This window comes from Salvelinus alpinus, chromosome 18, assembly GCF_045679555.1.
Source record: "Salvelinus alpinus chromosome 18, SLU_Salpinus.1, whole genome shotgun sequence".
Classification (NCBI taxonomy): Eukaryota; Metazoa; Chordata; class Actinopteri; order Salmoniformes; family Salmonidae; genus Salvelinus; species Salvelinus alpinus.
This window is the reverse complement of record NC_092103.1, coordinates 18687582-18712310: the sequence shown is the minus strand read 5'-3', so window position 1 is coordinate 18712310 and position 24729 is coordinate 18687582. Positions and strand designations below refer to the sequence as shown.

At 43.8% G+C, this 24729-nt stretch overlaps 1 protein-coding gene across 15 annotated transcripts in view; it reads left to right on the top strand.

Annotated features, from left to right (window-relative positions):
- LOC139543941 (guanine nucleotide exchange factor VAV2-like) overlaps positions 1 to 24729 on the top strand; it is a 241336-nt gene that overhangs the window by 213063 nt on the left and 3544 nt on the right. For 4 of the 15 annotated variants that reach the window (XM_071350503.1, XM_071350501.1, XM_071350513.1 and 1 more), the window contains 18 exons: positions 9624 to 9723; positions 12577 to 12672; positions 15047 to 15115; positions 15446 to 15532; positions 16569 to 16657; positions 16781 to 16913; positions 17280 to 17294; positions 18438 to 18547; positions 18654 to 18755; positions 20231 to 20319; positions 20507 to 20520; positions 20717 to 20738; positions 21060 to 21187; positions 21328 to 21399; positions 21485 to 21549; positions 22938 to 23054; positions 23564 to 23651; positions 23749 to 23890. In XM_071350503.1, coding sequence (XP_071206604.1) covers positions 9624 to 9723; positions 12577 to 12672; positions 15047 to 15115; positions 15446 to 15532; positions 16569 to 16657; positions 16781 to 16913; positions 17280 to 17294; positions 18438 to 18547; positions 18654 to 18755; positions 20231 to 20319; positions 20507 to 20520; positions 20717 to 20738; positions 21060 to 21187; positions 21328 to 21399; positions 21485 to 21549; positions 22938 to 23054; positions 23564 to 23651; positions 23749 to 23890 — 1538 coding nt within the window. The remainder of the gene's footprint in view (positions 1 to 9623; positions 9724 to 12576; positions 12673 to 15046; positions 15116 to 15445; positions 15533 to 16568; positions 16658 to 16780; positions 16914 to 17279; positions 17295 to 18437; positions 18548 to 18653; positions 18756 to 20230; positions 20320 to 20506; positions 20521 to 20716; positions 20739 to 21059; positions 21188 to 21327; positions 21400 to 21484; positions 21550 to 22937; positions 23055 to 23563; positions 23652 to 23748; positions 23891 to 24729) is intronic. The other 11 variants (XM_071350509.1, XM_071350506.1, XM_071350514.1 and 8 more) reach the window with 6 other exon arrangements.

Here is a 24729-nt window from a genome sequence, read left to right as displayed (position 1 = left end):
GACCCGGCTTCGTTTAATTAATGTTGTTATCTCCGCTTGTAAGTCCCATTGACCTTTGCAACAATACACCAGCTTTTTCGTCTCTTTGAAAAATGAATGAAAAGCTTCTCATGTTGTCATTGCTGTGTCCAGTGAATGCCATGCTGAAAATGTCAGTGTGGCTAATGGCACCTTCTCTAAAACGTGTTAAGACTTGATGACAGTTTTGAATGTACTTTAGAGGAAATCCCTATCATGATAAATTGACTGAATTATCACGATAACAATACATTGAACAATACGCTTAACATTATTGTGCACCCCTGTTATTTTTTAAACTATTACTACTACTCATTTAAATGTTGTAGGTGTCAATCGTCCCATCAACAATCAACCAACCATATTATTATTTTCAAACTTCACTTCAACGATATCACCAAGATAAGTGGTCGGTTTGGTTGGTGTTGATCATTTTCGTTTTTATCGTTCCAGCTCAAGGAAGGCAGCCTACTTTTTTATAAGAGGCTCCCCTGCTGGTTCACCATACATTACATAGGAGGGCTTGCCACTTTCCCAAACCCCAAACTCATTTCCGGAGTAATCCGCACCCCTGATAACCCTGTAATATGTACTTAGAGACCAGCAGAGAGCTGTTGTACCAGAGGGCTCCCACTGTGTTCCCTTCCATTTGCTGTGTGCTGAATGTGTTCAGTGAAGGTGAGGGGGTCCCAATGCCACGTGTCAGACAATATTACCTCTCTCTGCAGCCTGTCACTTCTGCTTTGCTAGGAGATTTCCTCTCTGGCCTGATGCTCCAGCCAGATGCGGATGCAGACTCGCTACAGAGGTGGGGGTGAAGGCCAGGGGAACAGTTACTCCAAATTGTGTTTTCTCTGAAATAACATGGATGGCAGCGTTCCCATAAAGAGAGAGCTGGTGTAGCGGCAGCAGGGGTGATAGCACCGTCCGGAAGTGAGAGAGGAATTTAAAGAGAACGTTTACATGTCACTGATGGAAAGTGTCCCTCCCTTCCACAGAAGAGCTCAGTCTTAAGCGACTGTGGAGTTTAGGGGTTGTTTCCCCCACATGCTTTTTTTTACGTCCATCTTCCGACTTTACTCCCGACTCGCTTTCCCTCTAAATAGCTCTCCCTCTCTCTCTCCCTTTCTCTTGCACCCTCTCTAGTTCAATCGAGTACAGGCTTAACTGAATGAACAAAAAGATGGAATGCAATATGACATTTTATTAAATAGTTTGGGGAATGGCCACGTCTCTGAGGGAAGATCCTTGGCGCCAGATGTTAATGACCACCTTGCTACTAGGTTTGCTGCTGGTAGGCTGGAGAATATAACCATTATTCGAGATAGAACTGATTGCAAGGACTGACTTAACATATCAAGTTATTGCAGAAGACATTTTGTTTATGACGAGATAAAATACAAATGAAATGAAAATGCCTAGAGGACGGAAAGTTAAAGGCCTAGGTCTACTGAGTTCATAAAGCATGGTTGAAGTATTTGTTTTTTTTTATCACTGAAGACTCAATTGATAAAATGACTGTGAAATGGCAAAGCACTACTTGTGAAGGAAGAATGCTACAATTATGCATGTAAGCCAACTTTATAATGTAAAATATGAATGAATATGCTTACAGACTATAGGAAACATGTTGTCTCTGATTATTATAAATCAAATCAAATCAAACTTGATTTGTCACATGCGCCGAATACAAGTGTAGATCGTGAAATGCTTACTTACATGACCTTAACTCTTTTTTTAACTGCACAGTTGGTTAACAATATGTTTACCAAATATTTACCAAATAAAACTATAAAAAATAACACAATCAAATTAAAATAATGAGGCTATATACAGGGGGTACTGGTACCGAGTCAGTGTGCGGGGGTACAGGTTAGTTGAGGTAATTTGTACATGTAGGTAGGGGTGAAGTGACTATGCATAGCTAATAACAGCGTAGAAGCTGTTAAGGAGATTTTTGGTCCTAGACTTGACGCTCTGGTACCGTTTGCCATGTGGTACTGTAGCAGAGAAAACAGTCTATGACTTGGGTGACTGGAGTCTCTGACAATTTTAGGGGCTTTCCTCTGACACCGCCTATTATATAGGTCCTGGATGGCAGGAAGCTTGGCCCCAGTGATGTACTGGGCCTACCCTCTGTTGCGCCTTACGGTTAGATGCCGAGCAGTTGCCATACCAGGCGGTGATGCAACTGGTCAGGATGCTCTCGATGGTGCAGCTGTAGAACCTTTTGAGGATCTGGGGACCCATGCCAAATCTTTTCAGTTTCCTGAGGGGAAATGTTTTTGTTGTGCCCTCTTCACGATTGTCTTGGTGTGTTTGGACCATGATAGTTTGTTGGTGATGTGGACACCAAGGAACTTGAAACTCTCGACCCGCTCAACTACAGCCCCGTCGATGTTAATGGGGGCCTATTCGGCCCTCTTTTTCCTACGATACCAATCCATGATTGCTGGTAATGGAGTGTCGGTGTGGCCGTTTGACAAGCTGCTTTTGGGTTCACCTTAGTTCCAGTCCGCTCCTATGCAATCATATAGCTGTAAACAGCAGCAACCAGCCTGTGTAGACCAGTACACGGGAGTTCTCACAGCCAGGCAGGGCACGACCATGAAAGACACACCAGTGTTATATGGAGTTCCATACATTTTAATATAATGATTCGAGAGAAGAGAGTGATAGTGAGGGAGTGAAAACAGTTCAACACGTTAAGGGGAAAGGGTAAGCCTGCGGGCTATACACCTGAAACCAAATAGAAACCTTAGACTGCAAACGTGTGCTAGATCAATATGACATGACAAATATATACATAGACCTATGATGAGTGAAGTTATTCATTGAACTGGGAAGCCTACTCCACGTCTATCCTGTACATATGACACTGACATTTGATTGATTTGTGCAGGCACGATAGCCACTACAATGAAAGCTATATTATAATAATGATGTATATTCATTGCTTGCAGAACTTAAGAATTAAGTGACAATGAGTATCGTCAGATAAATATAGAATAGTCATGAATTATACTTATAACCCACTACCAGTAGCATATGTGCCCGTGTCCCTGCAGACAATAGCCATATTTGGAAATAACTCTGTGCGCTCCCTGCAAAAAAAACTTTATGACACAAGACAACATATTGTTTAACAAATGGTTGAGTGTACCCCATGAATAGCCTTGGGAGTATGCATACAAGGAGCATTTACGATAAACTAGATCTGATAGCTGAAATGGAATAATATTATGTATCAACATGGGATGACGGCTAAACACGGCAGCAAATCTTAATTTATGTAATTTATCAAGCTCTCTTCTCCTGGGGGGAAACATTAAGCACAACACATTGTGGCAAATGCTCAATGCTAGCACAAACTCTGCGATGGAAAGGATACGCTGTAGCCTCTTATCTGAGGTTTTAAAGATATACAGGGTCGTTGGTTGTGGCAGCAAGAGCGGCCCGGGTGGAGGTAGCCGCGGTGAACGCTGCAGCAGAGACAGAGACAGCCCAGAGACAGCCATCTTAGAGTTTTCCCCCTTGCTGGCAAAGCCAATTTCTGGAACTTTTTCCTCCCTTTGGGAGAAACAACCTCTTCGACCCCGTCGTCTGGGAGTTGCAGAGATGAGTCAAGCACATTAATATTAGACAGTTGGAGGAGCTCATGGCTGGACAGGCCTGGGCTCATGACTCCCAGAATTTGAGCGTCTGAAAATGGTCCCACTTGCGTGAGGGAATTGCATTTTTGTGCCCAGTTTATAGTCTACAAGGTAAATAGGTGAATGGCGTTCCACACATGGCCAATAGGAAAGAGTAGAAGAAACGAAACGCTGTGCTGATACGTTTTTATTCATTACCACTATGCCCATAGATTTGGAAACAAAGTGAATTATGTTATGGATGAAGTTAAACGAGCCTTCAGACCAGTCTTCCTGAATGAACTTCTGTAAACTACATGAAATCAAATCAAATTTTATGAAATTGTATTTGTCATGTGCTGAATACAACAGGTGTAGACCTTACTGTGAAATGCTTACTTAACTAACCAACAATGACGTTTTAAGAACATAGAGTTTTTTAAATATTTACTAAATAAATTAAAGTAAAAAAATGAACACAGTAAACAAACAATAACAAGGCTATATACACGGGGTACCGGTACAGAGTCAATGTGCGGGGTACAGGTTGGTCGAGCATTTTGCTCCGGTACCGCTTGCCATGCGGTAGCAGAGAGAACAGTCTATGACTTGGGTGACTGGAGTCTTTGACAATTTTTGTGGCCTTCCTCTGACACCGCCTAGTATAGAGGTCCTGGATGGCAGGAAGTTTGACCCCAGTGATGTACTGGACCATATGGACTACGCACTGAATAGGTGTTGTCGTGTCCTCTTCACGACTGTCTTGGTGTGTTTGGACCATGATATTTTGTTGGTGATGTGGGCACCAAGGAACTTGAAGCTCTCGACCCGATCCACTACAGCCCCGTCGATGTTAATGGGGTTGTGTTCGGCCCTCCTTTTCCTGTAGTCCAAGATCAGCTCCTTTGTCTTGGTCACATTGAGGGAAAGGTTGTTGTCCTGGCATCACACTGCCAGGTCTCGGACCTCCTCCCTATAGGCTGTCTCATTGTTGTCGGTGATCAGGCCTACCACCGTTGTGTCGTCAGCAAACTTAATGATGGTGTTGGAGTCGTGCTTGGCCACGCAGTTGTGGGTGAACAGGGTGTACAGGAGGGGACTGAGCACGCACCCCTGAGGGGCCCCCGTGTTGAGGATCAGTGAGGCAGATGTGTTGTTGCCTACCTGTACCACCTGGGGGGGCGGCCCATCAGGAAGTCCAGGATCCAGTTGCAGAGGGAGGTGTTCAGTCCCAGGATCTTTAGCTTAGTGATGAGCTTTGTGGGCACTATAGTGTTTAACGCTGAGCTGTATTCAATGAACAGCATTCTCACATAAGTGTTATTTTTGTCCAGGTGGGAAAGGGCAGTGTGCAGTGCAATTGAGAGTATGTCATCTGTGGATCTGTTGGGGCGGTATGCGAATTGGAGTGGGTCTAGGGTTTCCGGGATGATGGTGTTGAACTGTACTGAACTATGGGCATATGAATGCACCCCTAGACTGTTTGTCTCTTGCCGTTGTCACAACGCGGTAGGAGATATGGGCTAGAACATGTCTTGACAGGCACGCCGCTACCCCGAGCCACGTGAATCAGGACTTTTTTCGATTCACTTCAACACCTTTTCCACATGACATGTCATGCTCGTCAAGGGCCTAGCAGAAGCCGTCGTATAGGCAGAGTGCTGCTTTAGCATCCTAGAGGGGGACTTGTTCCATGCTGTCGACTGTCTCTAATATAGAATCCTAACATTGACTCATCATCATCATCCACTCCACATGATATTAGAACACAGTTTCGTTAGCAGGACTCTCATTAGATTCATTTAATCCAATGATGCATATAGAGTATAGTTTATGTAGCTCAGAGAGATGTAAAGGCCATGTACAGTAATGATGGGACTGGCTCCATGGCCAGTCGTCTGTACAGTCAATGGTGTTTCTGTGGTGTTGAGGTTTGTTTTTCATGGTGGTGTCCCCTATTGTTTTACCAGTCAGTCCTGTGAGTCATCCTGCTCTTGGATCAGTATCGCTACTCCTTTTGTATGACGTGAGGTTTTAGGGTCAGCTTATGAGTAACGTTTCACAGAATCATATTATGAGTAACGTTTCACAGAATCATATTATGAGTAACGTTTCACAGAATCATTATGAGTAACGTTTCACAGAATCATTACGAGTAACGTTTCACAGCATCATTATGAGTAACGTTTCACAGAATTATTACGAGTAACGTTTCACAGCATCATTACGAGTAACGTTTCACAGCATCATTATGAGTAACGTTTCACAGCATCATTATGAGTAACGTTTCACAGAATCATTACGAGTAACGTTTCACAGAATCATTATGAGTAACGTTTCACAGAATCATTATGAGTAACGTTTCACAGAATCATTATGAGTAACGTTTCACAGAATCATTATGAGTAACGTTTCACAGAATCAATATGAGTAACGTTTCACAGAATCAATATGAGTAACTTTTCACAGAATCAATATGAGTAACGTTTCACAGAATCAATATGAGTAACGTTTCACAGAATCATTATGAGTAACGTTTCACAGAATCAATATGAGTAACGTTTCACAGAATCATTATGAGTAACGTTTCACAGAATCAATATGAGTAACGTTTCACAGAATCAATATGAGTACCGTTTCACAGAATCATTATGAGTAACGTTTCACAGAATCAATATGAGTAACTTTTCACAGAATCAATATGAGTAACGTTTCACAGAATCAATATGAGTAACGTTTCACAGAATCATTATGAGTAACGTTTCACAGAATCAATATGAGTAACGTTTCACAGAATCATTATGAGTAACGTTTCACAGAATCAATATGAGTAACGTTTCACAGAATCAATATGAGTAACGTTTCACAGAATCATTATGAGTAACGTTTCACAGAATCATTATAAGTAACAATTCACAGAATCAATATGAGTAACGTTTCACAGAATCAATTTACTTCTTGACTGAAAGAAGCCAGCACGCTACACTGTGAGAGGGAGAGAGAAGAGGAATTAAACATTACTTCAAAGGGAAAGACAGAAGGAGTGATAGAAGGAGATATAGCTGGTTCCTAGGGGAGCATAACATCACAAGTCTCCCAGTGTGATGTGTCCAGACATCAGGAGAGGAGGCTGTGCTTGTCAGTGTCTCAGGGGTTAATTATGTCTGACTCCACTGCGTGTGCTTACGTGTGTGTACATGTGGCTTTGTACATGTGTGTGTGTAATCATACCCTTTGTTCCACTGGTTGTCTATGGGAGGAGAACAAAGAATTTCCTTTAGAGCTGGAGGAACACGAAAGCCTGTTATTAGAGGGGTCTGTAAGTATTAGCATTAACACTGTGACACGTCCTCTCTGCTGTGTCAGTATCAGAGCAGGCCCTGTGTCCCATGCTGAGGCCTGTCACTGAACAGGGGACAAATTGGTCTGTTAGGATGGCCCCTGTTCACCTCCTCCCTGTGTCCTTGTCTGTCAACACCACAGACTTCTGCCTGGTTTTGGAGTGTTTTTAGTGGTGGTGGAGGAGCTTCAGAAAGCGGACCCTCAGGCACACACACTACACAGGCTACATGGAACCATTCAGTGAACACTGCCGAATCCCATCCAGCTGAGCTCTTTCTCTCTCATGTAGCCTACCCTTTCTCTTATTTTGTCTTTTTATTTCTCTGTTTTCTCGTGCCATCTTTTTCCCCCAATCTCTCCTGCTCTCTGTCTGTCTCTCTCTCTTTTATCTCTGTCTGCTCTTTCTGTCTGAATGTTTGTTTGTGTCATCTCACTCGCTCTTCCTTTATCCATTGTTACATATAAATATACCCTGTATATTGCCATGTTGTAATATAACCAATCGATAAGGATTCAAAACCTTGTGTCTAATCCATTGCCTCATAATCTGATCACAATATCACTTTCCCCACCAGTCGCTCCATCTTAAACATCCCGCTCCTGAAATGGCCTCGTAAAATAAGACCTTCATGTTCAATTAAGTCTGTGACACGTGTTATTAAAGCGCGTGGCTGACACCTGCCCTGTACCCTCGGTATGGTGCTGCCTGCTGCTGAATCTGACTGCCGCTGCCTGCCTGGCTCATAATTGAGCAAGGCAGCCATTCATCTTAATCAAATTCCCCTCCTTAAGGAGAGGAGTGATCTCCCTGGCTGTGGATCAGGCCCTAATCAGGTCCTTGTTAGCCCCAGACCACGTTGTCTTTGGACCAGACCCAGCCAGGGAGCTTCACAGTGGAGGTCAGTCTAGGCCAGTCATTAATGGGGTTTAGGGATGGAGAGAGCCATCCGGATAGTTGGCCACTGGAGGACTCATCCCTACCGATGGGGATCTAGTCATATTATGAATGTACAGTAGGCAGAGGTCATATAAATTGGTTAGCATCGTAATGGGGTTTGTGCAGTCTGCAGGTGTTCAGTTAGTGGGTTTGTCCATGTAAGAGGCTTAGAAAAGGAGATGAGTTTAGTTTTGAGAGCTGGGGTAGTGACTGTTATCAAAGCACTCTGTTAGTGACTTATGCTCTAACTTCAAGATTAAGTGAAGAGTTGTGAAATGTTAAAAAGCTTAGTGAATTATTGTAGTAATTGAATTGAAAGAAGAAGAAACTCAACTATGTTTTAAGAGATTTTCTAAGAGAAATGTGCTTTTTCTGCCATACTGTGCTCCTGCTCTCTTGCTGAGTTTTGGAGACATCTCCCAGCTCTCTGGAGCAGTGCTCTCGTCTCTGTCAAGGATCTGTCAGAGACATCCTTATACTTTAGAAATGCAAACTCGGGTCTGCTGAAGATTAAGAGACTTTGCCAAAAGCGTCAGAGGGGTTTGGCACTGCCAGTCGTGACAATGCCCTACTTTGAAAAATAAGAGAGAGGAATCTGTGCCACGCGTGGTGCCATCCTCTAGTCAAGATAACTTTGAACTAGTTCCAAGATGAAGTGATCTGTGTCAGGGGCCCGTTGTGAATGTGCCCTTCATATCCTCACTGGCTCAAATTAATAGGCTCTCTGCCTGAGAACTCTTCAAAGCAATTTATTATAATCACTATCTTTCATTAGTGTACTGTGGTTATACTATGATTATGACTTATTGGGTAGAGGCGTGTATTCTTCAAAAGATTTGCCCTGGGTTTCGAGTTAATGTATTACTTATTAATACAATATATTCATATATACAGTAGTCATGTCCATATGAAATCTATTCATATGTTCATTTTACATCTGCCGCCTATGGTGGCAAATGGGTCACCCACTGAACTGTTTAATACTGTTGTAATTATGTTTAATATAAAGCTATTAGTATGGCTTACTCCTCCTTAGTGTCAAGTGCCCAATGGGTTATTGGGTAATGAACTGGTCCTAAGAGTCAACAGCATATTGCTATATGATGATCTGTGTACTTTGATATTGGGAACCCTTTGCAGGAACCCTATAATAGAATATACACTGAGTGTACAAAATATTAAGAACGCCTTCCTAATATTGAGATGCACCCCCTTTTGCCCTCAGAACAGCCTCAATTCTTAAGCGCATGGTCTACAAAGAGTCGAAATTGTTCCATAGGGATGCTGGCCCATGTTGACTCCAATGCTCTTGATACACATGGGAAATTGTTGAACGTGAAAAACCCAGCAGCGTTGCAGTTCTTGACACAAACCGGTGTGCCTGGCACCTACTACCATACCCCGTTCAAAGGCACTTAAATATTTTGTCTTGTCCATTCACGCTCTGAATGGCACACATATGCAGTCCATGTCTCAATTGTCTTAAGGCTTAACAATCCTTCTTTAACCTGTCTCCTCCCCTTCATCTACACTGATTGACGTGGATTTAACAGGTGACATCAATAAGGGATCATAGCTTTCACCTGGATTCACCTGGTCAGTCAGTCTGTCATGGAAAGAGCAGGTGTTCCTAATGTTTTGTACACTCAGTGTATGCTAGTAATAATACAGTGATGTAATGTGTTGATATACAGATTGTTGATCTACGGCCAGTACTGCAGCCACATGGAGAATGCCCAGAAGATACTGGATGAGCTCATCGCCACGCGGGAGGACGTTAAGATGAAAGTCGAGGTACAGTAACCATACACACACATATATCCCTCCCCCTCCCTTACCACCCATCTGGCATCTGCTCAACATTGGCGCAAAGTTGATTCACAACCAGCCATGGTGTTTTGAATCATGACATCTTACTATAATAGTTTGGCTTCCATCTAAAGCTACTGTACTGCAGTTGGACAAACAGCAATGGTCTGCAGTGAAAGATCTGATAAACCTGGAATCCCCAGCTAGCCCAAATCGTGGCCCACTGCTGGCCAAGCCATGCTGCTGGGTTGACCCAGCTCTAGTACTGTAGCTTACAGTGGATTCCCTTTTCCACATTTTGTTACATTACAGCCTTATTCTAAAATGGATTAAATACATGTTTTGCCATCAATCTAAAAGCTGCCGCGGTCATCCCCCTCTTCAAAGGAGGTGACACTCTAGACCCGAACGGTTATAGACCGATATCCATCCTGCCCTGCCTTTCTAAAGTCTTCAAAAGCCAAGTCAATAAACAGATCACTGACCGTTTCGAATCCCACCGTACCTTCTCCACTGTGCAATCCGGATTCCGAGCTGGTCACGGGTGCATCTCTGCCACGCTCAAGGTACTAAACGATATCATAAACGCCATCGATAAAAGACAGTACTGTGCAGCCGTCTTCATCGACCTGGCCAAGGCTTTCGACTCTGTCAATCACCGTATTCTTATTGGCAGACCTAATAGCCTTGGTTTCTCAAATGACTGCCTCGCCTGGTTCACCAACTACTTCTCAGACAGTGTTCAGTGTGTCAAATCGGAGGGCCTGTTGTCCGGACCTCTGGCAGTCTTTATGGGGGTACCACAGGGTTCAATTCTCGGGCTGACTCTTTTCTCTGTATATATCAACAATGTCACTCTTGCTGCGGGTGATTCCCTGATCCACCTCTACGCAGACGACACCATTCTGTATACATCTGGCCCTTTCTTGGAAACTGTGTTAACTAACCTCCAAACAAGCTTCAATGCCATACAACACTCCTTCCGTGGTCTCCAACTGCTCTTAAACGCTAGTAAAATCAAATGAATGCTTTTCAACCGTTCTCTGCCCACACCCGCCCGCCCGACTAGCATCACTACATTTACATTTACATTTAAGTCATTTAGCAGACGCTCTTATCCAGAGCGACTTACTACTCTGGACGGTTCTGACTTAGAATATGTGGACAACTACAAATACCTAGGTGTCTGGCTAGACTGTAAACTCTCCATCCAGACTCATATTAAACATCTCCAATCCAAAATAAAATCTAGAATCGGCTCCCTATTTCGCAACAAAGCCTCCTTCACTCACGCAGCCAAACATACCCTTGTAAAACTGACTATCCTACCGCTCCTCGACTTCGGCTCACTGGTCACGATAACAACACCCACCCGTAGCACGCGCTCTAGCAAGTATATTTCACTGGCCATCCCCAAAGCCAACACGTCCTTTGGCCGCCTTTCCTTCCAGTTCTCTGCTGCCAATGACCCGAACGAATTGCAAAAATCGCTGAAGCTGGAGACTTATATTTCCCTCACTAACTTTAAACATCAGCTATCTGATCATCTAACCGATCGCTGCAGCTGTACATAGCCCATCTGTAAATAGCCCACCCAATCTACCTACCTCATCCCCATATTGTTTTTATTTACTGTTCTGCTCTTTTGCACACCAGTATTTCTACTTGCACATCAAGTAGTTTGCCAAAAGGCATCTAAAGGACTCTCAGACTATGAGAAACAAGATTATCTGGTCTGATGAAAACAATATTTAACTTTTTGGGGTCAAGGGGTCTGAATACTTTCCGAATGCACTGTAAGTAGAAGGCAGGTCTCTAGGTCCCAGTACGGACGCCTGGAGATGTCCTAACACAGTGATACACTCTTAACTGTGAGGAGCAGAAGTCTACAGAACAGTACTGTACAGTGTCCAACTGCCCTCTGAGGGACATGTACTTCCCGGTCAGCCCTAAACACACATATTACAGTTAATACACATATTACAGGATGTTAAAATGCCCTGGCTGGAAGCGAGCATCGGAGAGAGGACATAGAGAACTCTGTCTGTGTTAGGGACATAGTAACTTCTCTGTAGCAAACTGGACCCAAACCAAGTCAGAAGTGATGATAGAGGAAGGGTAGTTACTGATGATAGGAGAAGGATATCTCTGTGGTGAAGGGGGATTAGGGTAGACTAGGGTGCAGGATAGGGGGAAGGCCTGAGATTGGGTCTGGGAGATGGTTAAAACCTTTGAAATTGGGTACATTGTAGTAGTTTCTTCCTGCTCATTCTAACTGTGTGTGTACGTGAGAGTGTTCTCTCTCTCTCTCTCTCACACACACACACACACACACAGCAATGTGGCTTTTAAATTGGATAAGGATCAGAGTCATCCATTCAGGTGAGAGAGAGAGACATCAGGTCTGATAATCCCAGTGAATCATTTCTTTGTGTAGAGCAGAAGACAGCATTGAGCATCTACTGGGTTACGATGGCTCATGGTCTGCCTCAATGCATTACAATGCAGCTGTATGGCTTGTTGTTTTTCTTAATAAAAAAGGAGATTGTTATGGCTATTATTCAGACAGAGGGACGAATGTGTTCTTTATTACTCATACAGTAAAGGAATATCCATATCAGTATGAATGTCCTGATGTAGATGTTCACTAAGGGGTAAGGACAGACAGGGATTTGATACCTTTTAATAAGCTGTTGATACTGTTGTTGGAAGGCACAACTGTAGCAAAGTGGTGTAGTGATAGTTTGAAATTACACTTTTGTATCAGAATGTGTACACTTTGGCTGCTGCTGTAGTTATGAACTGTGAAATGTATGATGTTTCTTGTTGTTGTTGTAGGAGTGCACTATGAAGGTGCAAGAGGGCAAGTTCAAGCTCCAGGACCTGCTGGTAGTGCCCATGCAGCGGGTTCTCAAGTACCACCTCCTACTTAAGGTAAGGTGCATCGCAAATGTGACATGTGACTAACAGAACTTGAATAATGTGTACCTGAACAAAGGGGGGGTCAAAATCAAAAGTAACAGTCAGAATATGGTGTGGCCACCAGCTGCATTAAGTACTGCAGTGCATCTCCTCCTCACTTATTGGGTATAGGCACCAGATTTGCCAGTTATTGCTGTGAGATGTTACCCCACTCTTCCACCAATGCACCTGCAAGATCCTGGACATTTCTCACCCTCCGATCCAACAGGTCCCAGACGTGCTCAATGGGATTGAGATCCGGGCTCTTTGCTGCCAATGGCAGAACACTGACATTCCTGTTTTGCAGGAAATCATGCACAGAACGAGCAGTATGGCTGGTGGCATTGTCATGTTGGAGGGTCATGTCAGGATGAGCCTGCAGGAAGGGTACCACATGACGGAGGAGGATGTCTTCCCTGTAACGCACAGCGTTGAGATTGCCTGCAATGACAACAAGCTCAGTCCGATGATGCTGTGACACACCGCCCCAGACCATGACGGACCCTTCACCTCCAAATCGATCCCGCTCCAGAGTACAGGCATCGGTGTAACGCTCATTCCTTTGACGATAAACACAAATCCGACCATCACCCCTGGTGAGACAAAACCGCGACTCGTCAGTGAAGAGCACTTTTTGCCAGTCCTGTCTGGTCCAGTGACGGTGGGTTTGTGCCCATAGGCGACGTTGTTGCTGGTGATGTCTGGTGAGGACCTGCCTTACAACAGGCCTACAAGCCTCTCTCAGCCTATTGCGAACAGTCTGAGCAATGATGGAGGGATTGTGCATTCCTGGTGTAACTCGGGCAGTTGTTGTTGCCATCCTGTATCTGTCCCGCAGGTGTGATGTTCAGATGTACCGATCCTGTGCAGGTGTTGTTACACGTGTTCTGCCACTGCGAGGACGATCAGCTGTCCGTCCTGTCTCCCTGTAGTGCTGTTTTAGGCGTCTCACAGAACGGACATTGCAATTTATTGCCCTGGCCACATCTGCAGTCCTCATGACTCCTTGCAGCATGCCTAAGGCACGTTCACGCAGATGAGCAGGGACCCTGTGTTTCTTTCTTTTGGTGTTTTTCAGAGTCAATAGAAATGCCTCTTAATTGCCTACCGTCTGTAAGCTGTTAGTGTCTTAATGACCGTTCCACAGGTGCACTCAGTACACATCTTGGTGTCCCTCTGTTTCCCCCTCATCCCATTCCTCTACAAGGCCCTGTGTCTCTGGGTCCCTATGAACACCCACATGGATTAAACATGCAGACTGTGTGGCCGGTACACACAGAGACCCAACGGAGCCTTCTTCCAGGAACCCATAGTAGTCACGTTAGTAAAAACAAGCTGGTCAGGCTGTCTGATTCAAAACACAATGAATTAACTAGTCAGCTCAATAATGAATGAGGTGGGTTTAGACGGTGATGTGGGTATGGAGATAGTAGAGGTGAGCAGAGTGCATGGCAGGTGATGATGGTTGGACTGCAGTGAGTGGTTTTTCAACTCAGACTGGAATGACTGACTGACTGACTGGCTGAATGGCCTGCAGGACTTGAAGAGAAGAGAAACTGTGTTCAAATCAGCCATGCTATAATCGTATTACATGCAGCCCATTTCACTGCTTCCCATAGCTTTGTGGTAAAGGATTAATATGCTGTGGCCTCAGGGCGTTCAACTGATGTGGCTGTGTGTGTGTGTGTGTGTGTGTGTGTGTGTGTGTGTATGTGTGTATATGTGTATGTGTGTGTAAGCTTTAGCATCTTAACTTCATGACCTGGGTGTTGCAGATTCCACTGTGATGAAGACATATCTGGTCTTTGTCAGAATTACACAGTACACAGCTCATAATATACTGTAGCAAATCATTCTGTCTTCAATGAAGCAGCCAGCAGGCCTCAACTCACCAACAGACTCATCTTACACCATCACTCTCATATTATCTCCCCACGCTCCTAAAAACTGCTGAAGCATGAAGTCCAGCTGAATGTGTCAGTTGTAAGATCACATGCTGTGTATGTACATATGTTCCACTAGTGCCGTGCCTCTGAGAGGCAGAGAGAATAGATGTGTACTGGCCTAAAATAACCCTCATTGTTTGCAGCAGCATTCATATTTTTTTGAAAAACGCACAGATTTTCTCATAAAGTATTCACTGTATTTATGCAGTAAAACACATTTTGAGGTGACGATGTTTAGTGAGAGTTCCTACAAGTTACATGAGTGTAACTTACAGGGAGTTGATCTGTTTCTCTCCGCGGTCTGTGGCTGTCATACTGAGTTATGTCAATGTTTTGTGGAGTCTGTGGTGTATTTTGGTGTATAGTGTGCTCCACTGATGGAATGTAACATTCTCTTACAGGAGCTGGTGAGTCATTCAACTGACCGACCTGAGAGACAGCAGCTCAAGGAGGCGTTGGAGGCCATGCAGGTGTGTGTGTGTGTGTGTGTGTGTGTGTGTGTGTGTGTGTGTGTGTGTGTGTGTGTGTGTGTGTGTGTGTGTGTGTGTGTGTGTGTGTGTGTGTGTGTGTGTGTGTGTGTGTGTGTGTGTGTGTGTGTGTGTGTGTGTGTGTGTGTGTGTGTGCACGTGCACGTTTGTGACGTTATTCCGGATATGATCATTGATGACATTTTTCTATTCATTCAGAAGAATGCTTGGGAGCATAGGGAAAAAAGTTCTATTGTAGCTCTAACTCGGGCAAGATATAATAGATGTTGTTCAGATGTACTGGTGTAAAGAAATGCATCTCTGTCTCTGAAGGACCTGGCTATGTACATCAATGAAGTGAAGAGAGACAATGAAACCTTGAAGAAGATTAGTGAATTCCAGAACTCCATCGAAAACCTTGTAAGTAACTCTGATTGCTGTAAATGACTTTTCTACAATCGGCACTGATGTTTCATCGATAAGGAATTTTGAACCCTTTTGAGATTTATTGAGCATCAAATGCCCGTCCCTCTGGCCCCAACACGTTCCTCAACATCTCTCGGTGGACAGCCTGGAACATTTCCTCTCTCTCTCTCTCTCTCTCTCTCTCTCTCTCTCTCTCTCTCTCTCTCTCTCTCTCTCTCTCTCTCTCTCTCTCTCTCTCTCTCTCTCTCTCTCTCTCTCTCTCTCTCTCTCTCTCTCTCTCTCTCTCTCTCTCTCTCTCTCTCTCTCTCTCTCTCTCTCTCTCTCTCTCTCTCTCTCTCTCTCTCTCTCTCTCTCTCTCTCTCTCTCTCTCTCTCTCTCTCTCTCTCTCTCTCTCTCTCTCTCTCTCTGCTTACCTCATCCCTCGCTTTACCTGTCCCACTCATCTGCAATTATCATGTCTCTAATAAATCATTTATTCTCCCAGAGCGTGAGCAGGCAGGCTTTTTAAGTCTCCACGAATCCCAAACTAAAGTGTGTCGCACAAGGCAGTGTTAAGTCGAACAGCAGCTGGCTTTTAATGGCCTTAATATGTGTTTTAAGTGAAGCCTTAGGGATAGAGAGCCACAGGCTGCTACTTCAGATATGTCTGTACGTCTGTATGCCCATTGTATCCCGGACAAGATATAACTGTCAGATCTAATGACACATTCTGAAGGGGGTCATACGGTCAGAGGTGAAATACTCATGAATGTCAATGTTATGGTAGCAGAATTAAATGACACTCACATTTCCCATTTGGACATCTTGATGTTTAATATATCATAAGTCAGTTCAGTGCCTTGGGCGATGGCAAACTTAATTCAATGAGATTTAACCAGGTTAGATGAATAATTAATGACATTGAGTAAAGTAGACAACAGTGTGCTGCTCTCATCCATACCTACTGTTTATACTACCTCTCTTATTTACCACTGGGGAAACCAGAGATGTACAGCATCAGATTAACACTGGCATGTGTATGTGGCCTAAGCAGCAGGTCAAACTGGAGGAGTATGGCAGACCAAAGATAGATGGAGAGCTCAAGGTGTCCTCCATAGTCAACCGAACAAAGCAGGACCGGTGAGTAGTCAAGCTTCGCTATGAAAGCCAGACTTACTGAATGTGTGGTACTCGAATGAGGTCATAAACAGACTTAGTAATGGAGAACAGCTCTAACAGGTGTTTTACGCTTCTTTTCCCAAGGTACATATTCCTGTTTGATAAAGTGGTCATAGTGTGCAAGCGGAAAGGCTACTGCTATGAACTGAAGGAGATCATTGAGCTGCAGTCGTACAAAATGTCTGACGACCCCATGAACAACAGGGACATGAAGAAGGTAGGCAGCAGCGTTGAGCACTTTAAAACGAGGGACGCACAATTTCCTTCAACAGCCTGCTGAAGGGACACGCTCAGCCCAGGTTCTGCAATATCTTAGCAAAGTTTACAAATGGTGTCCTTGAGGTAGAATTGCGGTGACGGTAATTTCAGATAAGCGAGCTCATGTGTAATGCATTAAAGTGTCAGATCTGTATGCATTGTGCAAGCCTATGCTCTGAAGAACATGTAAATGAAATAAAGGTAATTTATAATACTGCCGTGTGCATTTTCCACCAATCTAACCATTCTTTTGAATCTGCATGTGTGGTCGTGTGCATGTGTAACTGAATCTTCTCTGGTGTGTTTCTCTTTGCATGCTTACCAGTCGAGTGGAAAAATGGTAAGCTGAAGCAATCCTTAACTCATCTTCTCATTGCAGCTAGTGTGTGTGTGTGTGTGTGTGTGTGTGTGTGTGTGTGTGTGTGTGTGTGTGTGTGTGTGTGTGTGTGTGTGTGTGTGTGTGTGTGTGTGTGTGTGTGTGTGTGTGTGTGTGTGTGTGTGTGTGTGTGTGTGTGTGTGTGTGTGTGTGTGTGTGTTTGGTGTTGGGTCATGCCATGATTGCATGTGCACCCACTGGCTATGTGATTCGCTTACGCTTTTGTCAGATGCATTCCCAAGCATGAACAGTATCTCTTAGTTAGCTCCAAAGGGAATGTGTAGGTTATAAAAATTACATTTTATAAGTATACATCATTGTGTAGGTGAAGTTGTTACAACCCTCCCAATTGTCCATCCCCCACCCAGTGGTGTAAAGTAAAAATAATTTGAGGGATCCCGAGTGGCGCAGCGGTCTCAGACATCTCAGTGCAAGAGGTGTCACTGCAGTCCCTGGTTCAAATCCAGGCTGCATCACATCCGACTGTGATTGGGAGTCCCATAGGGCGGCGCACAATTGGCACAGCGTCGTCCGGGTTTGGCCGGGGTAGGCCGTCATTATAAATAAGAATTTGTTCTTAACTGACTTGCCTAGTTAAATAAAGGTTAAATTTTTTTAAATCTTGAAGAAAATAATGTACTTTATACTCCATACATTTTCCCTGACATCCAAATGTACTCGTTAAATTTTGAATGGCTAGCAGAACAGGAAAATGGTCCAATTCACACAGTTATCAAGAGAACATTCCTGGTCATCCCTACTGCCTCTGGCGGACTTACTAAACACACGTGCTTTGTTTGTAAATTATTCAATTAAAAAACAAAAAAATTGTGCCATCTGGTTTGCTTAATATAAGGAATTTGAAATGATTTATACTTTTGGTACTCAAGTATATTTAAAACCAAATACTTCAAGACATTTACTCAAGTAGTATTTTAATGAGTGACTGTCACTTTTACTTGAGTCATTTTCTATTAAGGTGTCTTTACTTTTACTCAAGTATGAAAATTGGTTACTTTTTCCACCACTGCTCTCCTCCACTCTCTCCATCAATGCCTCTGTTTCTTTCTTTCCTCCATCGCTTCCTCATCCTCTCTTTCTCTGCAGTGGTCCTATGGCTTCTACCTGATCCACCTGCAAGGGAAGCAGGGTTTCCAGTTCTTTTGTAAAACAGAGGACACCAAGAGGAAATGGATGGAGCAGTTTGAGATGGCCATGTGAGTACAGTAGTAGGTCTACTGTAGCAATATACATCACCGTGGATCTTTTAGACGAATCAGATCCATTTCAAACTCGCTATGTATATTTCCTCCAATCCTGAAGGTCAAACATCAAGCCGGAGAAAGCCACGGCCAATCAGCACAACTTCCAGATGCACACGTTTGAGAAGGACACCAACTGCCGAGCCTGCAAGATGCTGCTGAGGTGAGACTTGGAAAAGGCCTCAGGGACTCCTCCTATGTACCTGTACCTGTACACCTACATCAGATCGTTCACGTGGCCTTATCATGCTCTTTGTTGACGGAAGACATCACTGTTTTTCAATGGGATGTTAGTGGTACTTACTGATGCTACACACTTAATGTGTTATGCAGTCTTTTGATGCTGCCAGCCTCAATAAACTCTGTTTGATTTGACTCACAGCTAAAACATGCACGTACACTTTTCCAAAGCCAACCATTACAGTAGGCCTGCGTTTAGGTTGACAATGTGAGGACATTTGGAGACGAAGGACACACACACCTGTTTAGGCGAGGTGCTGGCTAGCGGAGTGGAACACTTGGAAAAGAAAAGGAGAGCCACACACTCTAGGAGCTCAGGTGCAATAATGTAATAACCTAATAACCAGCGTTTCGACAGACAAGCTGTCTTCATCAGGGACAATATGAGTGCAGCTCTAGAACTACGCTGTGAAGCGCACCACTACCACTCCTGACCTCTGTTACAGTGGCTGTCTACACTCTATACTTGATGCAATGTATTGACCCAAAAACGGCATAGTAGCGGCGCTGACCTACATTCCCTCCCCGTCTTGTGGAAGGGACCAGTGTGCTGCTACCACTAGCTGCTAACTGTATAATTGCATCAGTAGCCCCAGTGTATCAGCCTGTGATGTATGGTGTTGGCTATTGGACATGGCAGTGTATACACTGTATTTTACACAGCGTAAGAAGTAATCCACTTAAAAAAGAGTGGACTGCTTACGGTGGATGTAGTAACAGAACATTGAATTCATGTCTATTTAGCCAAGGCTTTTATTCGGTTAACACAAATACAGTGTGGCGCCACACAGGAATCAAACCTGAAGCTTTTGGAACAACAGTGTATACTAGGAAAGTACTAGCACAGAATCACATACGGTGCATGTTGTGTATTCTATTCAGAGTGGTGTTTAGATAATAACCTGTCCTAGCTGGTCAGGGTTAGGAATGATCCTGTCTCCTCCTCTCTCTCTGTGTATCTCACTCTATCTCTCTCTCTGTGTATCTCACTCTATCTCTCTCTCTGTGTATCTCACTCTCACTCTTTCTATCTCTCTTTGTATCTCACTCTCTCTCTGTGTATCTCACTCTCACTCTTTCTATCTCTCTCTATCTCTCTCTCTCTGTGTATCTCACTATATCTCTCTCTCTCTCTCTCTCTCTCTGTATCTCTCACTCTCTGTGTATTTCACTCTCTCTATCTCTCTCTCTCTCTGTGTATCTCACTCTCTCTATCTCTCTCTGTGTATCTCACACTATCTCTCTCTCTCTCTCTCTGTACCTCTCTCTCTATCTCTGTGTATTTCACTCTCTCTATCTCTCTCTCTCTGTATCTCACTCTCTCTCTCTCTCTCTGTATCTCACTCTCTCTCACTCTCTCTCTCTGTATCTCACTCTCTCTCTCTCTCTCTCTCCCAGGGGGATATTCTACCAGGGGTACTACTGTTCCCATTGTGGGACTGGAGCGCACAAAGAGTGTCTAGAGTGCATCTCCATCTGTAAAATAAGTAGGTTTCTCCTCCCTCTGCTTAACGCTTATTCATTACAGTGGTACTACAGAGATATAAGAGGAACTTAAAGTGAAGTGTTACTGACCAGTCTCCCTAGATACAGACAGTTCTATGGGACATGCATAACTAGTGAGTTGTACCATTTAGGTGACCATCTGCTCTTTCTCTCTCACATTTTTTTCAGATCCACTCGACACAGTGAGTGTTTCACCCTCCCTTAGACATTCAGATGTATCACCTTTTGAAGAATGAAATGTATTGTTTTATGAATTAATGAGCATTTTGTTGCTGTATTGATAACTGATTGATTCATCTGTTTGGTTGTGTAGAACATTAATACTATTAGAGCTCCCTGATCTTGACACTGTTGCTGTGTTTATCCTTCCCCTTTCAGGAACCTGGACTACCGCCATCAGGTAGGAATGCTGTTCGCACAGGAAATCATATAGCACAGTGTAATTAATGTTATTCAGTCAGGAATGCATACAATGTACAGTAGACGTTGATAAAGATTGCTCTCAAGCTGTCAAACTAACTTGAAGTTGGCTGGAATGTGGAGTAGCGCTACAGCTCTCTGCTGCCATCTAGTGGAAGACTGCAATGCAAGAGCTGATTGAGTATACTAACACAAGTGATGGAAGTGTTGAAATGTTATATGGAGAATTCTGTGTAGTCTTAATAGCCCAAGTGAAGAGTGTTCAGTTTATCTAACTGTATGCTCTTTATCCTGGCTTCAGGTCCTAAGATGGTGGCAGTGAGGAATTATCACGGGACGCCTGTTCCTCCAGGGAAGTCTCCACTCTCCTTCCACACAGGCGACTTCATCGAGCTCCTGAAGGGGGAACCTGACACCACCTGGTGGGAGGTAAAATCACTCCCTGACCCCTATAAATACTGACTATAGGTTACACATACACATTGTGATGAGCATGCCCAATGTGCTCCTACATCCAGCCATAGCAACACAGTTGTTGTATATCGACACCTAGTGTCTCTCTCTCCCAGGGAAAGCTTATCCAAACCCAGAAGAGTGGCTTCTTTCCTAACAACTGTGTAAAGCCTTGTTTGGACCCCAAGGTAAAGGACCCCTCACATACACATTCACTCACTCATGACTCCATTTATGAAATCTCTAATGCTGATTTTGTGGTTGTCACCACAGCCTTTGTTCCAGTCCTTCCCCAGCCGGCAGGCCTCAAGGGAAACAGACTACTATGCATACCCATGGTACGACCCTTCACAGACATTTCAAAAGTTGTGATATTCAGTCTAGTTTGCAAGTACCCCTCTCCTCATTTCTCTGCAGTAAATACATTGTATTACTGTGGTATTACTATGTTAGGACAGTGTATTACTGTGTTAGGACAGTGTATTACTATGTTAGGACAGCGTATTACTATGTTAGGACAGTGTATTACTATGTTAGGACAGTGTATTAATACGTTAGGACAGCGTATTACAATGTTAGGGCAGCGCATTACTATGTTAGGACAGCGTATCACTATGTTAGGACAGTGTATTACAGTGTATTACTATGTTAGGACAGCGTATTACTATGTTAGGACAGCGTATTACTATGTTAGGACAGTGTATTACTATGTTAGGACAGCGTATTACTATGTTAGGACAGTGTATTAATACGTTAGGACAGCGTATTACAATGTTAGGGCAGCGCATTACTATGTTAGGACAGCGTATCACTATGTTAGGACAGTGTATTACAGTGTATTACTATGTTAGGACAGTGTATTACTATGTTAGGACAGTGTATTACTATGTTAGGACAGCGTATCACTATGTTAGGACAGTGTATTACAGTGTATTACTATGTTAGGACAGTGTATTACTATGTTAGGACAGTGTATTACTATGTTAGGACAGTGTATTACTATGTTAGGACAGTGTATTACTATGTTAGGACAGTGTATTACTATGTTAGGACAGTGTATTACTATGTTAGGACAGTGTATTACTATGTTAGGACAGCATATTACTATGTTAGGACAGTGTATTACTATGTTAGGACAGCGTATTACTATGTTAGGACAGTGTATTAATACGTTAGGACAGCGTATTACAATGTTAGGGCAGCGCATTACTATGTTAGGACAGCGTATCACTATGTTAGGACAGTGTATTACTATGTTAGGACAGTGTATTACTATGTTAGGACAGTGTATTACTATGTTAGGACAGCGTATCACTATGTTAGGACAGTGTATTACAGTGTATTACTATGTTAGGACAGTGTATTACTATGTTAGGACAGTGTATTACTATGTTAGGACAGTGTATTACTATGTTAGGACAGTGTATTACTATGTTAGGACAGTGTATTACTATGTTAGGACAGTGTATTACTATGTTAGGACAGTGTATTACTATGTTAGGACAGTGTATCACTATGTTAGGACAGTGTATTACAGTGTATTACTATGTTAGGACAGTGTATTACTACGTTAGGACAGTGTATTACTATGTTAGGACAGTGTATTACTATGTTAGGACAGTGTATTACTATGTTAGGACAGTGTATTACTATGTTAGGACAGCATATTACTATGTAATTTCTAAAGTCCATCAGTGACCTGTGTTCCCCCTCAACGTCCCGTCAGGTTTGCTGGCAACATGGAGCGGACACAGGCTGACAACCTGTTGAAGTCCCACAGCAGTGGGACATACCTGATCAGAGAGAGGACTGCTGAGGCAGAGAGGTTCGCCATCAGCATCAAGTTAGTGTTTATCCTAATTTACCCTAGCAAAGAAAAATCACAGAAGACTTATCTTTCTCAGTAACACTAACAAAGCCCCCATTCCTTCGCATACTTTATAGTGAAAGCCACATTCATATCGAAATGGATATTTGTTGTGTACATTACCAGGAAGTTGTCATACAGTTTGTGATGCGATTGGAGTGAGTTAGACCATGCCCTGTGGACATGTGCAATTGTGTATGGCTCCACGTGCATCTGAGTGACTGGCTGCAACTGTAGCGAGGAGAGGGGAAATGACAATTTATTTTGTAGAGATTTTTATTAAGTAAACTATATTAGGCTTACACACAGTAATAATGAAAAGCTCCACACATGACATATTTCAAACCCAGAACTTCACTCCCATTCCTACCGGGAGCTGCAAGACCCACTGTTTCCTGTTCCCGTGTCAACCTCGAATGCCCACGCTGTCAGCTCCCACCTCTGTGATTCTTCTGCGGTCACTGCAGTACTTTTGTCTCCAATAGGTTCAATGATGAAGTAAAGCACATTAAAGTCATTGAGAAAGACAGCTGGATCCACATCACTGAGGCTAAGAAGTTTGAGAGTCTACTGGTAAGAGAGCTTTCATCAATCAGTCACGTAATGTCACATACTATTTGTAATGCTTATATGGTCAATTAATTTCTTTCTCTTGTGTTCTGTCTGACAGGAGTTGGTGGAGTACTATCAGTCTCATTCGCTGAAGGAGAGTTTCAAGCTGCTAGACACGACATTACGATATCCCTACAAATCTAGAGAACGGGGGCCGGCGTCGCGGGCCAGCACCCGCTCTCCAGGTGAGCCCATCCCTGGTGAGACTCCCTCCTCTCTCTTCCTCTTCTGTCTGCCAATACCACAGATGCACACATAGGAGACATTCAGTCAATCCATGCCTTCATCCAGAGTCTTCACTGCACAGAGTTAACTGAGAGTGGCAGGCTGCTGGTTTGTTTCTCCACCCGCCTCTCTCCTCCCAGAACAGGAAACACCCAGCCAGGCCAGTCACCCTGCAAGGTTCAGTCCCTCCCAGAGTCACCACCTCCCCTGACCCATGCAGCCAGCCAGAGGGAGGAAGGCTGGGGCTCCTGGCAGCTGTCTCAGGCCCTGGGCTGGCTGGCTGGGTGTCGGGCCAGCTGAATGGGCTTTGTTGAACACCCTCAATAATTAGATGTATAATAAATGATTCTGCCCTGCTCTCTGCTCTGGCCAGACTCCCACACTGATCTGCCTTTGTTTGCTCCCTCTCCAGCCAGGCCCAATTGGCACCAACAACACATTTTTCCCCCTCCATTTTTCTTGTCAGCGTGTGGAAATGGATTGGAGACAATGGGCTTGTTGATCTGTGTGTGTGGGTTGGAGGGGTTGGAAGGGGTGGAGTCTAGGGGAGAGAACAAGAGGATACAGCGCCTCTGGCGGATTGGACATTTGTCATGGTTGGTTTTTCAGTGTGTGAGGCATGGGTATAGAATGGGAGTAGTGTTTTTGTCTCTTGATTTAGGCTTGTTTTTCCATGGGGGACAAAGCCCTATGTATGTGTTGGCCACCTTGATCTCTGGCCAGCCATTGCATGCTCCCTAATGAGTTTTCTCTTTTCTTTTATTTCTTCTCTCTTTCTTTCTTTTCTCCTCTTTCCCCTTTTCCCTCTTTCACT